At 39.0% G+C, this 16,324-nt stretch overlaps 1 protein-coding gene across 1 annotated transcript; it reads left to right on the forward strand.

Moving 5' to 3' along the window:
- Nucleotides 1–6: 6 nt before the first annotated feature.
- Nucleotides 7–15,980, forward strand: FDX1 (ferredoxin 1). Its single transcript, XM_063330653.1, has 4 exons — nt 7–201; nt 5,978–6,102; nt 8,835–8,964; nt 13,384–15,980. Exons 1-4 carry the CDS (start codon nt 32–34, stop codon nt 13,496–13,498), a joined length of 540 nt encoding a protein of 179 aa, XP_063186723.1. The 5' UTR covers nt 7–31; the 3' UTR covers nt 13,499–15,980.
- Nucleotides 15,981–16,324: the final 344 nt, after the last annotated feature.

A 16,324-nucleotide genomic window follows, 5' to 3' on the forward strand; every position in this document is an offset into this window, starting at 1 on the left:
GGAGGCCGCGCACTCCCGTCCTGCCGCCGCTATGGCTGCCCCGGCGCCGGCCCGGCTTCTCCGGGCCGCCGCCACTTCCTCCCGCCGCTGGCTCTTCTCCGCCTCGCCGGCGGCCGGGACGAGGCCGGGCTGCGGCAGCCCCCCCGCCGCTGCCCTGAGGGCAACCCGACTGTTCAGCCTCTCTGCCCGGGCGGCGCTCAGGTAAGAAGCTTGGAGCCGTGAGGCGCCGGGCGGGCTCCTCACGTCGGCGGCCGCCTTCCCGCCGCGGCAGCGCTGGGACGAGCTGGGCCGCAGCCTGGGCCTCGGCGCTGAGGGCACCCGGGGCCAACGGCCGCCTGTGGCACGGCCAGGCCGGGACGGCGCTGCGTGACCTTCCCGCTGCCGCTCGGTTCCCGGCTGTGCCCCGTCCCGCTCGGGGCAGGTCGCGGCCGTCTCCTCGGCCCCTGAGGGCCGCGGTGCGCCCCGGCTCTGGCCGTCCCGCTTCCGGCTGCCGTGGCAGTGAAGTGCTCGGCCGGGGGACCGTCCATCCGCCTCCCCCCGCGGTGTTGGTGGGGCGAGCGGTGGCCCGCAGGCCTGTGCCGGGGGCTGTGGGTCGGCCCAGGGTAGGCACCGCACCGACCCACCGGACTGGTTAAACCCTGGGGCCTGCGTGATCTGGGGTCCCGTTGGAGAGCTGATAATGTTATGAAAAGTTAGACTAGGGTTCCTAATGTTCAGACGAGTCTTGTGAAAGGTTGTGACCTTATCAATGTTGCATTTTCACGCAATGCAGCGCTTGCTTTTTTTTTTTTTAAACTTTTTTGGTGAAAGTCTGTCTAGGCTTGTGGTAGAAGTACAGCACGTATCAGAGAGAGCCCAGTGCTGAAGGTCTCTTCTGCCTTTGGTATAGTTTTTCCTAACTGAAGAGCACTTGTGCATCCGAATGTGCAGAACCCCTCCTCTCCTCACCAGTGTGCATGAGTAGGCGTTTAAAAATGCATTATGTCTGTAGACGTTTAATATTCCACAGCCCACAACTATAGATTTTGCAACAGCGCATGTAGTCAAAGACTGTGTTTATGCATGGCCTTCTGTATTGCAGCTTGTATGCTTGAAGATAGGTCAGAGCCTACAGTTGACTTCCAGTATTTAAAATACAGAAGTTTTAAAAGCCTAATTTACTTGGTTGCCAGAGAAGTTTCTTTGACTTGGAACAAGACCTGCAGTCATCTGCCCAACATCAGGGGTGTTGCCTGGCCTGTTTCCACAGGGTTAGTGCCCTTGCCATCAACCCTGTTTCAATAGTTTGCTTTTAAACTTTCCTTTAGAGGTTCTTTTACAGCAGGTAGTTTTAATATGGAGAGACAAACTAACTTTTTAGTCAAGGATTCCCATATGAAATAGGTAAGTTGCTAGTTTAGATCTTTTCTCTGAGTGACCCTGCTGACTGTCTTAAAAATAAGTACCCACTGAGTGGGTGCCCTGACCATCGGTTATTTTGAGGTTCCTGAATAGCAGTTTTTAATTCAAAAAGTCAAAAGATCTTTGTAAAGTATTGTCAATTTTTAAAAAGTTATTAAAATTACTGAACAGGGTAAAAACGTGAGGAAAAAGAATACTGAAAAGGGAAAACACTTCCTTACCTAATAGTAATGTAAGACCTGTAATCCCGCAGGTATTTCACAAACAGACTGAACACAGATTGGAATTTATTCACATTCATTGCGCAAGCATACCAGCAAAAAAGCTCACAAACAAGTACTTCAAATGTATTGTTTATATACTCCACATGATAACCTGGCTGAGTGAGTTGGGAGAAAAAGAAAATCCTTGTGTCTTTCATATATTAGTGTTTTCTCCATTTATGTGCAAGTTGTTTTCTAGACATCATGCTATTTGAGACACCATTCCTAAACTTTATATAATCAGTGTTAGTCCAGTAAAAAGATACATCATTGTTTGTAATAGTAAAATAAGCTGTATTTGTGTCTAGGGGATGAAGAGCTAGCTATCTAAACCAGCTGACATGATTCTTGTGAGTAGAGGTTCTCATGGGTTGTGATGAAGGTGTTGTTTTCATTTCCATTTCATTCTTTCTCTTGCTCCATTTTTATCCGTTATCCTCCCTTTTCATTTGGTGGTGAACAGTGGTTATATCAGAATTCTTTTAAAGCCATTTAGGTAGCTGTACAATATTTTTGGTGCACGACATAATTACTGTATGTTTTAAAGATTAGTTCAGATTTATAACTTCTGGATTTTAATTGAGGCCTGTATAGTAGTTTTGTTCATGGAGCTTTTCAAGTAGGGCTGTTAGATGTACCATTTAATAAAAGAATTGGAAATACAGTTGGTCTCACCACGTGCAACACCAGGCTACAAAACATCTTTATGTTTTGTTTTGAGGAATGCAAGAGGTGATTCTTAACTTGAAAGTATTAGCTGAAGATTCAAAAGGACGCTTCTTTTAAGGGGGAAGAGGTAGCTGTCAGGATTGTTGCAGTACTTACCCTTTTTTGCGTAGGAGGGACAATGAACAGCGTTTACATTTCTCTGGCGCTCTTCTGTGCGTTTGCAGTCTGCTTAATTTAGGGTATCCTAGAGAAGCTTGATAAAAAAGCTGATAGTACTCTGGCAACCATATGAAGAAATTAATTGTATTTTACATCTGGTAGAAAGGGTTCATCTGGGCATGAATTGCGATATTTATGCTTTATGCAGATTACACAAAATGTGCACTGTTCTTCCTGATAATCCTGAGGCTATTTATGCTTGCGTTGACCTGGCATGTGTTTCATGTTAATTGCCTGTGACTAGTTCACAGTATGGTGGTGTTTATTTCTTTTTTTTCTTCATGCAAACAATGTCTGAGTAGACAAAAGCTACCTTACTTGAAATTTATAAAACCTAAACATTGTTTCGTGCAGGTGTAATTGTCATTATTTTTTTAATGGTATCTCCCAGTCATTGAAGAGATCTGGGCAGTATGTGTTTTGAATGTCTGACTAGAATGATTCTTATGTACCCATGCTTCTGAAAGTATCTTAACCACTCAGGCTCATGCACAATAAAGCCTCAGTGATTTTTTTTTTTAATTAAATATTTTGGCTATGTGAAGAGTAGTTAAGATGGCAATAGCAGAAAAACAGATCCTACTGGAAGATTTAAGAAGGCTATATCTAATGTTATTACAAATAAATAAATTTTAGTTTCAGTTATCAACCAGGGTCGATTAGGTCCCATATAAAAGATTAATCACTGTAGCAATCTTTAACAAAAATCAGTGACCTAGTGGCGGTGCTTTGTTTTGTCCCCTTTCTGCATGCCATGCTGGTTAGGCAGCACAGCCACAGTGCAGTTCCACAACTGGCTGAAGCTACTGTAAGGTTGTTATTACTGAAAAGGGGATCCAACTCCTGTTTCCTCATTTTTGTTGTGGGCAGTGTCACTTGCAACAGTTTTGCCAGTTCAGCTGGGACTACTTTGGTTTTTATGGTTGACTTTCATCCAGATTAGCAAAATGAGTTGGCTTGTGGTAATACCGGTGTGAGGATGAGATGATGGCAGGGCAATTTGGAGTGGGGATCACCCAAAGCCACACTTTTACATTAGAAAGAGATTGTTTGAAGCTGATCATTAAGTTTAGATTGTGTTATTGCACCATAAAGTTGCAGTTAATTACATCAGTTTAAAACAATTGTGTAATGGGCCAATCTGACTGTGTACCGGTTCTGACATTCACATGGCCATTGACCTGTGAAGATTGAGTTCCAGCTGGTTTTGTTTCCAGACCTAGTTTACTGCATGTGTGAGTGCTGGAGATAGAAGGAACAAAGAAGGGAGGGCAGGACCGTTCTTCTCATGACAGATTAAAGTATAATCACAGGTGCAGACAGTTGCAGATGTGTTTTGAAAACTGGGAGGGAGTTGACTTGTCTTTCACAAGGGTTTCAGTGATCCAATGGATGGCCAAACAGCTTGCTGTTTGGTCCACATAACTTTTGATCACCTCATCCTATAATAGAGTGAAGGGTATGTTTTGGATATGGAACAATATTTAGTACTTGCCATGTCTGTACCTTGGGCAGAGTATGCCCGTAAATGCAAGTACATCTTGCATTGTGTCTCCTGTCAGGGTTGCATCTGTCATGTTGACAGAAATATTTCAGTAAATGAGAGTGCATTTTGCTGAGCTCCAGAAGGGCTTTTTGAAGCAGTTTGAAATTACAGTGTCAGTGGTTTACTTTGGCTGTCAGAATATGAACCTATACCTTTCCAGAGACAATCTAAACCCATCAGTCTTAAAATACTAGTGAAGGTGGTGAATTTTGTACTATTATATCTAAGAAGTGGGTTCTTGTTTCCTTGGTTGTGCTGTGGGAGGTGTTAGCACAGCAGAGGAGCAAAAAGGAGAGTGGAGCGCTAAGTTAAACCCCCACAGAATGGTTTGCTGGAGGTGGTCCTTTGATATCACAGGTGACTGCAGCATTAATTACATTTTGTAAAGATATATCTTTAAGATTGTTGGATCTTATTATCGTGCATGCTTCAGTTGCATTCTGCAGGTCAGCAAGGTCAGCCCTTCATTATCGATTATAATTTTGGAATCAATTTATAGTTAATAACAGCTTGTGGCTGCCTTCTGGAGAATGGACTGAGGGATGGTATGACAAGAATTGAACATGACATCATAATGAATCACAGTGTGTACTGCGGCCGACTGAGCTTACAGTTGTGGCAAGTATATTAAGTCTAGAACAACAAACATTTGTTGTTTTTCAAAACAAGCTAGGACTCAGATTGCTAAAAACACATTTTCTTTTACAGCCAGTTCCAAAAATAACCTGTTTACTGATCTTTCAGTATAGCCACTTCCAAATTTTTGCTTCAATATTCATCTCTACAGATTAGAGTTTTACAGGGGGTGACTTGATTTTTCTAGCTTGTATGTTTTCCATATGATAGATCACTCAAGGCCCACAGTTACTAAAAAGATTAAAGGTAATATTAAAATGCTGTTGTTAAATGTGGATTTCACATTGAAACATAGAATTTTTGCATTGGATTTCAGTTGTTCTATTTGTATCTCTCATCTCTTGGCAGGTTTCTTCACTGTCCATCCAACGAGTTTTTCTTGTTTTGATCACTTACCATAGGAAAGAAAATAGTTTGTTTAAAAACAAACAAACTGCTTTATTTGTTAGTATTTTAAAAGCTTTCCTTTAATTTGCATGTGAAATGACATAATACGGAACACAAAACCCCTCTATTATTTTCCATATTAAAAGCTTTAGTCTCAAGACATTGTTATGCAGACTGCAAGAGAATTTTTTCTTAAATATAATTGTCTGAAAAGCAAAGTGGGAAAATACAAAGCCTTCTTTCTTTGAAACCAATGTCAAAACTTTGAACTTCACTGGAATTATTATTTACAAGGTGAAATCCTAACAGAATCTGTGCTTGAAAAAAGCAGAATGCTTTTGGAGAATTTCTATTTTTGGGAGGAGAGGAGAACTAAATTTTGGAACTAATAAAATGAAATGCCTTGAATGCTAAGCAGAAATGGGGAAATTTAAAATTTGTCCTAAATGATAATGACAAGAACAATTAAAATTTCATAAATCCAAAGCAAGAGTCCGCAGAAAGGTGCGAAGAGAAGTATTTAAAATAAGCTCTTTTATTTGATAAAAATACAAATATTATGCCTAAAATTAAAATAGGTCTAACTCTCTTCAGTGAAAGGCAAAACATCAGGATCCTGTATCTTTTGTCTAGGGTTAAAATGCAAACCCAAGTCGTCTTATTTTTTCATGTCTCTCTGTTCAGTGTACAGCAGTAAATGCCTGTACCTGTTACAGTTTCTAAAAGCCAGTAAATTAGGTTTCTGTATTCTTAGAGTTGATAGTGGTTACTGGTTTAGTAGTATTCAATCAGTTTTAAAGATGTAAAAAATTCTAGAATTTTTTCTTTGATTCCATTATATACTTTTCTTTTTCAGCTCAGAAGATAAAATAACTGTTCATTTCATAAATCGTGATGGTGACAAACTAACAGCCAAAGGAAAACCTGGGGATTCACTGCTGGATGTTGTTGTTGATAATAATCTAGACATAGATGGTTTTGGTAAGTAGATTCACTGAGATCTGTATTCAATGTCTAGAAATTATATTCTATTGACACTTTATTCGTAAATATTTGTAGAATCATAGAATCATTTATGTTGGAAAAGACCCTTAATATCATCGAGTCTAATCATAAATAAGTATTGATTTATAACTTATTTATAAAACCTAGCTGTACTTTATTTGAATTTTCTCCCCATTTTTTCCTGCAGGTGCATAGAATATTTTGGGTGAGGTTCCAGAAAAATATTTGATTTGACTGTTAAAGGAGGAGGGGAATATGGACAGAGTGCTGTCAAGGTGGAATCTGAAAGATGCCACCTCCAGACTCATCTCCAGAACCTTTTGGCTCAGAAAACACAAAACTGGTGTACTTGTAACAGTGTCTGGTTAATTCTCTTTTGCCATACGGTCTCAATTTATTATCACTTTTTGTAGCACAAATTGCTGTAACATTTGAGTGCTAAGTGAAAGAAATAAACAAATCCATGTCAGTTTGCAGGGAGGAGGAAAATGTTTAATTCTTATTAAAGGGTTGGGGCAAAGGAGGCCAATGCCCTAGTGAAATTCTAACTTGGTCGAAGTTATGACACCTTCCTATTCCTTCAAACTTTTGACCTTTCCATAGTAGGTTCCATTGAAGTTGTCGGATTCTGCCCATGCAAAGCAGTAGTATTTGGTAATGGCGGTTAAATACCTCAGGACAGATATTTACATTAACATGAGCTTAAGAATTAATAGTACAAACTGAAGCAGGAAGCAGAAGTACAGTTTGTATGGATGAATGCATAACATAGAGCAATGGGAGAAAAAAGAAAAGTACGCTAGTGTAGCACAGTTTGAAATCTGAGGCGTATTTTATTTAAATGCAAATAAATTTCACTGCTGGTAATAAAATCTTTGGTAAGATTTTTAAATCTCAGGCTTATGTCTGAGGCATCTCTTATGTCTAGAGTTGCATACGTTTGGGGAAGTAGAATATTCTCTTAAAAATCTGTGATGCATTGGGATAACTAGCTTTGTATCACATATTAATGTGATATATAGGCTTATGGCTAGTCTGCTTGTATTCTACAGTAAATATTACTCAGCTTGTGTAAATATCAGCTATGTTAAAGCATTGTGTTAAAGTGGGGGGAAAAAATGCTCTCAAATTGAAGCCAAACTAAAAATTGGAGATGCTGTAATGATCTTCAATTATAACATATGCTGGCCTATTTCAATAATAATTTTCTAATGAAACATCATACTAGGTCAGAGAAATAATGTAGTGTAAATAATGTAAAAACGTTATGTTCTCAGTTTAGAAAAACGTAATGAGGGGGAAAAATGGAATATCTAGATCTTGCCTACATCTGTCGCTAGGGGGCGTCCCATGTGCAGTAATAGAAATACCTTTGTGCAAAGATTTACAAAACTGTTGAATGATTCCGCTGCACTCAATTTGTTTGCTACTGCCAGCTTTACGGTTGCAGAGAGACCTTCCACTGTTCAAATAGACTGGTCAGTGGGTTTTGTTTTATTTGCTTGTGGGGGTTTCTTTCTGCTTCTCCCCCAACGTTAAAACACTTAAGCTACTGGTACGACAGTTTTACATTATTTGGCACTTTATTTAAACTCTACTTTTTCACGTGCATTTGTACGTACTTGAAGGCGTGCCATGCTCACCTTGAGTATGTGCTTTTGATACTGTTACTGAATGTAGCAGCACGGTGTTTTCTGTATGGGTCTTGTGGTCTCATGATGAATCACACGGTTTTCATAGTAGTGGTTATAGGGGCAGCCTTGCTTCCTTTTGTTTCCATACGAGTACAAAGGTGATGTGGTCACAATACTCTTGGTTTTGCTTTCCCTGGAAATAAGTAAACAAATGGAACTCAGCTACTGTCTTACCTTCTTCTCTCTTACCAATTTAAATCAGAGGTAGGGGTTTGTGTGCCTCAACCCCAATCTCCACACAAGTATGAAGAGTTCCACTTTCTCCTCCTCTTGAAGTTGCATGCTTCACTTTCAACAGAGTGGAGAACTCTGTGTCAGCCCTATACAGTGACAGACAAATTTGGTAGTATTAAAACTTTTACTGTGCTGTGACCTAGTTGCTCCAGCAGGTAGGTGTAGTTGATGCTTGTTCTGTTCAACCGTAGCAAATTATTAAATCCTTGGCTCGGTCTGGATTGCCTAGTAATATGCATAGGCCTCTTCAACAGAGAACTCTAGCCTGACCTTTGCTGTGAATTAAAGTTTTATTGAGTCAGAAGAAATATCAAGTATAAAATCCCACCTTCCTGTACTTCTGAGGAATTTTTTTGCATAGCAGGTGTCTTCCGTTGAACTGCTTGAGGAAACCTTTTCAAAGCCATGGGAAAGAGAGGGATAGAAGGATCAACCTTGGAAATAAATTAAGTAGTGTTGATTGACAGCACTGTCTGCTTTTGCATTCTTATAGTAGAAAGCGTTTCTCTCTTTAAATGGTAGAAAGGGAATTAGTTGAGTATTTTCACTAACTACAGCGTTCAAGTAAATCTTAATGTTGTAGGAACTGTAGAAATACTATTGACAGTTGTATGCAGAGTAGATACGTGAATGTGGGAATATATGAAACATTAATTTTACTAATCAACAGAGATACTTCTTGTACGAGACAAACACTTGTTTATGAAGGATTTCTTCTGAAGTTCTGATGTAATTTGAAACTTGGATTTTCTGTTCACCTTGATTTTTATTTTTCTTTAGGTGCATGTGAAGGAACACTAGCCTGTTCGACTTGTCACTTAATCTTTGAAGACCACATATTTGAGAAACTAGATGCAATTACTGATGAAGAGATGGACATGCTGGACCTGGCATATGGCCTCACAGAAACGTAAGGCAACATAACACTTCACTGTGTCAAAGAATGGAAAGAAGGATTTGCAATTGGGGCAGTCCAGTATTCTTAGAATGCCTAAATCAGCTTTTAATGAATAGCTGGATTCTGTTATGCAAATGAGGCTGCCGAGTTTAAATATTGTTTATCTGAATTCATATTAAAAAGATGTCAGTACTGTTTTTTGTAACTGGAGAGTGGCAGTTGCCAGTACTTGCTCTTCAGGGTTATCTGATGCAGAAGCGTCAGATACTGACAAAAACCCAGTTTTTTCAACAAAAACTTTGTCGCTGCTCTTGTGTGTGAATTTTCTTGTTTTTGTTTCCCTTCCCTTCTGTTTTCTGTCTCCATTAGTCTGTAGCTAGTTAATGTATTGTGTGACTCTGTTTACAGTAGTATTTTAGTTTTGGCCAGATCTTCTTTTCACAGAATCACAGAAGGGTTGAGGTTGCAGGGGACCTCTTGAGGTCATCTGGTCCAACCGCTTGCTCAAGCAGGGCCACCTAGAGCCGATTCCCAGGACCATGTCCAGATGGCTTTTGAATATCTCCAAGGATGGAGACTCCACAACCTCTCTGGTATTTATGTTCATTGATAAGATCATCTCCCTGAGCCTTCTTTAGGATAAACAGTGTCCCACATGGTAGCATCCCCAACTTGTCATGCCTTGACTCATGTCAGAGTGCTCTTGGTATGTACAAGCCAGATTCCCTTTAGCATGAAGCTAGTCCCAAAGTGTGCTGTAATTGCTAATGGATATTTGAACGCATAGGATTAGACTAGCAGTAGTCTACAGTAACCCTCTGTTCTACATCTTCCCCACCATCACACGCCTCGTAATTAGGGTGTCACATCCTCATCACAGCCCCATTCCTAGTGGGCTGCACTAGTTGCTGGTGTACACATAGCCTTGTATCATAGAGCATACCCACATGAACAGTAGGCAGCTGTGCCTTACAGGGGGTTTGTAAGTCCTTCGCTTCATGCTTCAATAGAACTGCTTGTTGAAGTTTTTGAGAATCTTTCCAGTGATGTCAGAGGGCTTTATACCTGGCCTGTATAACATAGGGTTTTTTATGTCTCTGCAGAGAAGTACTCTGAATTAACTCATTTTATCTCCTTACACCAGTGATGTTACTACATGAGAGTACGTTTTTTCTCACTTCAGCCAAATCTTAACTTTTCTGGGAGGTTGTGAAGGCAAAGAAGTCAAGCTGTGAGAAACTTGTTTCAGCTTCTTCTGGTTTATTCTTTTTCTTGTCTCCCTGAAATCATTGTAAAGCCTATTAAGTGTGAATTTACTTTACTCTTACCAACTGCCATAATTCTCCTAAGAGTAACTTTTATGTTCTGGGCCAAACCGATTCCTAAATAGCTCTGGAGGCCAGTGATCTAATAGAAAATGTTTTTCTTTGTCTATCTTCTTAGTTAAAGGTTTAAAGCAAGGAGTTTTTACTGAAGAACTGAAAAATAGTAGGAAGCCAGACCTCTGTTTAAATACTTTTATTATTTTCTCTCCAAGTTCTTCAGACCCAATTAAGTTTTAGACCCTCTGAAGACCAATGCTTGTTATATCTATCAGGTTTTTCTAACATCATGTGTTCTTCCTATGGCCAAGCATCTCTCGTGTGTGAGAGGGTGACTTTTATGGAAGACAGAGCTTTGAGTGACTGATACTTGCTATAGGTTACCTGAACTCCTGTGCTGATACAAACTTGTGTAATGGAGATGCACTACTGGATAAAAGCTTTTTCTTGTCAGTGGCTCTCTGGACCTGGGAAGGTTTCAACCAGCAGCTACCATGAAATCTAATGTTTTTTAAAATAAGGGACTAATTAGAAAAGCTAAAACCAAAATTGCAGAACGGTAGAGATTATTAAAATTAATAAGATAGGGGGGATGCAAACCCTTGCAAGTTAAATGTTTAAAAAGAATACTGAAGGAAAAAAAATAAGCTGAGAAACAGCTTGCTTAAAAGTAGAAAAATATTTTTGTTTCTAACTTATCAGAAGCAGGAAACTTGTCTGCATGAAGAGCCAATTGGTGATGTAGAAGGTGCACTTAAAATATAAAAAGATAACATAAAAGCAAAGTTTCTCTTGCATTGTTGTCTCTAGAGATGTTACAGGATGTCCATACACCAGAAGGTTTTTTTGCAGAGCACTTCCTGGAGTATCTCAAACCGCAAATAAGTAAAATGAGTAGTAACAAATGGTAATGACTAGGTAGTGTTCACCCAGGAGTTCTACAGGAATTCAAAATGACACTTCTGAACTACTTTCTGTAAGGCTTAATTAGTTGGTTTAAAACTGCTTCCACATCAAAGGAATGGAAGGTAGCAACCCAACTTTTAAAACGAATTCATTGGAACTGGAGAACAGCGAGTCTGATTCCATACTGGACACATTAATCATATGTCTATGGGCTGGCAAGGAAAGAATTCAACAGAGCTTTTGTAGAAGGAAGTAACAGATATGGAAACTACAAATGAGTCACTGAGCATGAAGAAAGATCTTATAGTTCACGTGGCTTGCTTTGGTCCAGAAATTCTTTACTAATTTTTGAATTGCAATGGGTTAAGAGCAAACTTTCTGAAAAGGATAAGTAATTGGTTATGTTACTTAGTGTGGTAAAATCAAAAACTGTCAGTGAAGACATGCGCAAGAATCTTGTGCCACTGAGTGACAGGAAACAAAATTTGGTGTTAAAAGGTACAGGTAAATGCACATGGAGAGGTGGGTAGAACAGTGGCAACTTTGCGTACTTGAAATAGGCCTTGAGCTAGGTAGTGTCTTTCCAGGAATTAAGGTTCGGTGGTTTAAAAGGTAAATGAAACATTGGCAATATTAGGTAGAAACAGGGAACAAGTAAGAAAACAGAAAATCCCAAAAATGGGGGTTCATCATATCTTTTTACTTGGGCAACTCTGACTTCCTGGTTTGGGGTTTGTTTTTCTGTTGTGTGTGTTTGTTTTGTTTTGTTTTTTTAATTAGTAGAATGAAAGGAAATGAAGGGAAGGCCTTTAGAAGCGGTTAAAGGGGGAAAGCTTTCACTCAGGGTTGAATAAATCATCTTTTGCTGGGGGGGGCAAGCTTCTTCCGCTTTAAGGAGCGGCAGAGTCTGGTTAAATATAAAATTGTAAATGCTGTGGAAGAACTTGAATAGGAGATGGTAGTTTGTTTCTCACAGTGTTATTTAGTGCTGTTTAGTTTTTTGTACTGCTGTGTAGCAGGCTCAAAACAAAGGGCATTATTTCACATGAAGTGACACCATTGCCACACTGCAGAGTACGTATGCAATTAGTGTTGGTCTTTAGTGAAAACCAGGCACTTCAGCAAAATTAAGCCTTATAGGCAATGCTGCATATAAATATCAGAAATCACATCTGCCTAATAGTTCTCATTTCTAAAGCCGTTCTTATGGATGCATATTCATGAGATTAAGTCTTCTGGTAATATATGTATTTATACATCCATTCCAGTAATTTGAAGTTGATGTATACAGTCATTTACATAGAACTATTATTTTCCTGTGTAGTACTGAATTGGGAGCTTTAACAACCGTTGGTCACTGTATGCTTGAAAGAGTTCTGTATAGATACTAATGTGGTACCATTTTTCATAATATCTCAGCCTACGTTCCTATACTGATTAAATTATTATTCAACTGCTGCCACAGAACTGCCCATCTTTGCTGACATTTAAGTATTCTATACTTAAGTACCAAGGCATGGACACTGAATTAAAGATATCCCAGCAACAGAAGTGGCTTATGGTGTCTGCAGAATTTTGTGGTAGTATTAAATCTTTTTGTTTTAATTCCTCATATACAAGATTTTTTCATGCTGAATGATAGGTAGAAAAATGACAGATTGTGTCTACTCGGTTGCCATGAATATTTTCTCCTTCCTGTGTTTCTTGTCTCTTCACTCTTACCTTTCTGGTTTAATGACCCAATCTTGATTTGTTTAATTTCAAAACTTTGGGGTGTCTTCAGACCCTGGCTATGCTTTCTCTGAGGTTTTCGTTGAAATTCATTGCCTTTATCTCTTCAGAATTGCCAAGTCTCCCTTCGGAGATTAAGTGTCCTTCCTTGCAGTTAATTGAACTATTAGCAAACCATTGACATTGGAAGAGTCACCCTTATTATGTGTTGTCTCAGCAAGTAGGAGGTACTCCGTATACAACTTTCCAAGTACTGAACTCTGTTACTTGGTGTGAATCATGATTATTGCCACTTATATCTTTGCATTGATGCATGCAGTTCACTACTGGTCTTGAATAAGACCACGCACAAGGGTGGCTGTTTCTAGATCATGGTGTGTTTGGGATGACTGAATGTTGGAGGCATAAAGGGGTAAATGTTGTTACATATATGATTGGCTAGAACTAACGACAATGTTGTATTTCTTTACAGATCACGTTTAGGCTGCCAAATCTGCTTGAAGAAATCGATGGATAATATGACTGTTCGAGTACCAGAAGCTGTTGCCGATGCTAGACAATCAGTAGATATGAGTAAAAACTCCTAAAACAAAATATCTTTGGGGTTTTAAAGAAGTTTAATTATTTTTATAACTTATTTTTAAATGTGTAATTAAATATGGAAACTTACATAATTGTGAGTTATTTTATATGACTATCAATATTAGATTAATGCTATTTTAATTTTCTTTATAGAACCTCCTATATTTTTACGCTTAAAATGCAATAATACTTCTTATAACAGATATCGGGTTATAAATGTTAGCAAGTGTATTACAGATTTCATATAACGTTATTCTGCCAAAACCTTTAATGACATTTGAAAACTGGGTCACTTCTACAAGACCTCTCCTTAAAAAACCCTGAGCATTTCTAGGTTTCAAACCTGAATATGTTAGAGAACAAAACTTGTAAGACCGCATGGGGTCTTTTTAAAGTGTTGTCATTAAAGATGGTGTGCTCAGAGCTAATTTGCTTTCTCAGTAGATCTGATACTTCCTCAGCAAATAGTGGACTTTCAGGGTAGGGATTTTCCAGATTTTGGAATCTTAATGAGATGTGGCAAACTTTGTCTTGCAAAAATACTGTTAAAACCATGAAATCTAGGGGCTGATACAGAATGTTGGCACCTGCAGCTTAATCGCTGCTGTGCATCTCTGTTGCCCAAATAGAAGACAATAAACCTCAGTTTAATTGTATTTATGTTTGATGACACCACAAATACGGGGATACACATGGCTTAGAAGAGTAAATCCTTGGCGTTGTCTAATGGGAGGGCATATGCACTGGAGGTAACTGTAAACTCTTGCTCCTCTCTGAAGATGTCTTAGTTGGGATTGAAGAGGGCAGTGTTTGTCAACGTTTGTTCTGTCAAGCTTTGTTCTGAAATCTTTATCTCTTACTTCTTTGGTTTTGAGTTTGTTCAGGAGTCAGTCTGATGTTACCTAGGGCATTCAGCTTGAAGAGAATCCTGGATTCACCTTGCTCCCAGGATCATTTCAGTAATGGTTGATGTGAAATGACCAAGTATACTTAATCCATAAAGATGCACTAGGTTCCCCAGAAGGGGTAGGGAGACCCCCGTGGTGGGATAGGGTGTGGACTGATGATGGAGAGCTTTCAGGTGGATCTTGTTTTAGTCTTTCTAAAGTAGACCAAAATAAAATAATGTCTCTAAGACTATTATCTTCTCCATTTTTTTTGCCTAAATAATTAAATGAAATGGCTGTCACTAATACAACAGTTGTTACAGCTATAAGGTTATTTTAATTTTTCGGGCTTATTTTTATGTATATAACCTGTTTATTTACACTTGAATGATCTAATGCATTCATTAATGCCTTATTTGAACTGGTGACAATGGCATCAAGACATCTTGCATTATATCTATAGGAGAAGAAAAACATTTTTCCATTGTCAAATATTGGGATTATTTTGAGCTTCATAAAAGAAAAAAGTCCCTTTTTGTTACAAAAAGAAATATTAACTAGAACTCTTATTGAAAATAGATTAGTTCAGATGCCTTGATTTCCTGAGTAACTATTTCTTTGTTTCATGGTGTTCCCTTTGGACTTTCCACTAGAACAAGGTATGCTTAATGTGGTCTGCTCAGATAATTTAATCATATAGCATTTTCAAAATGTGCTTCCTATCTCACCTAATTCAAAATATGACTCCAGAGTTGACGTTTCCTGGCTTTTTGAAAGACACAGAGAGCAAGGTCAGGGAGAAGAGTGGAAAAAAATTGGAGAAGTATTCTGAAGCTACTGCTGTCTTCCTCTTCAGCTGCTGTGACTCTAACCATAATTTAGGGATTAGCCTCCCATAATCAGGCACTAAGGTAAATCAGTTCTCACTTTGTATTGCCTTTGTCCTGAATTCATTTATATACAGTAATTATTATTAAATCTTGAACTTATATTTTTTAAATGAGACACAGTTCTTTAGCTTCCAAGAGAGGGAACTCAGGTCATAACCAGATGTACTGTGCATTCTTACGTAGGAAAGACATCTGAGGTTTCAGTGTAGCTGTGGGGCTTGGGGGTAGATGTTGGTGTTTGTTGGGTTTGGGGGTTTTCTTGGTTTTGGTTGTGTGGGTTTTTTTGTTTGTTTGGGGTTGGTTTTTGTTTGTTTGTTTTACTTGCAACACCAGGCACTTCTCCTTGTGGGAATCTTGAAGCGCTTAACACTGTTAAACAAATGTGAAACGGCTCTCCTGTGACAGTCTTCTTTCTAAGCCAAGGTTGTTTCCTCGTGCGTTTCCTGTGACAGCTTCTCATTACAAAGACTTTGACTCTCCCATAGTGTGCCTGTGGAAGGAATTATTTAGCACAGCAAGGCAAAAAGAAAAAAAAAAAGACACTTCAAAGTTCATTTTGAATTCTAGAGGTATCCCATATTGCATGCAAATGGAAATCTCAGAAGGCAAAGGAACTGACATGTAATTCCCAAAATGCACAGCTCAGATCTACTTGTCTCCTTATTGTCAAAATGATTTGCAAATAAATCTTATTTTATACCACTTTCTGACACACCTTGTTTGTATTGATTTTTCGTCCCCTTTTCTCCAAGTCACGAAAGGTGTTTCTGGGTATAAAATGAAACTTAACAGTTAATGATGCACGTCCTAGTGTAAGGATGAATTATTGTGCAATGACACAATTAAAGCATTGAAACTAGTTATGCAAGTATTTGTTTACTTCCTTGTCCAAAGAAAGACTACAGGGGACTCGCTTTCTAAAGGCATTGCCTTTCTTTGTCTAAACACGGAGTGAGTGGGTCTCTTCCGCCTCTCCTCTCAAAAAATGAGGAGGAAATCGGAATGGGCGCTCTCAGTGCCATACTTGGTAGTGTTTGGTGGGATGTCTGAAAGG

The sequence above is a fragment of the Chroicocephalus ridibundus genome, chromosome 1 (assembly GCF_963924245.1).
Source record: "Chroicocephalus ridibundus chromosome 1, bChrRid1.1, whole genome shotgun sequence".
Lineage (NCBI taxonomy): Eukaryota > Metazoa > Chordata > Aves > Charadriiformes > Laridae > Chroicocephalus > Chroicocephalus ridibundus.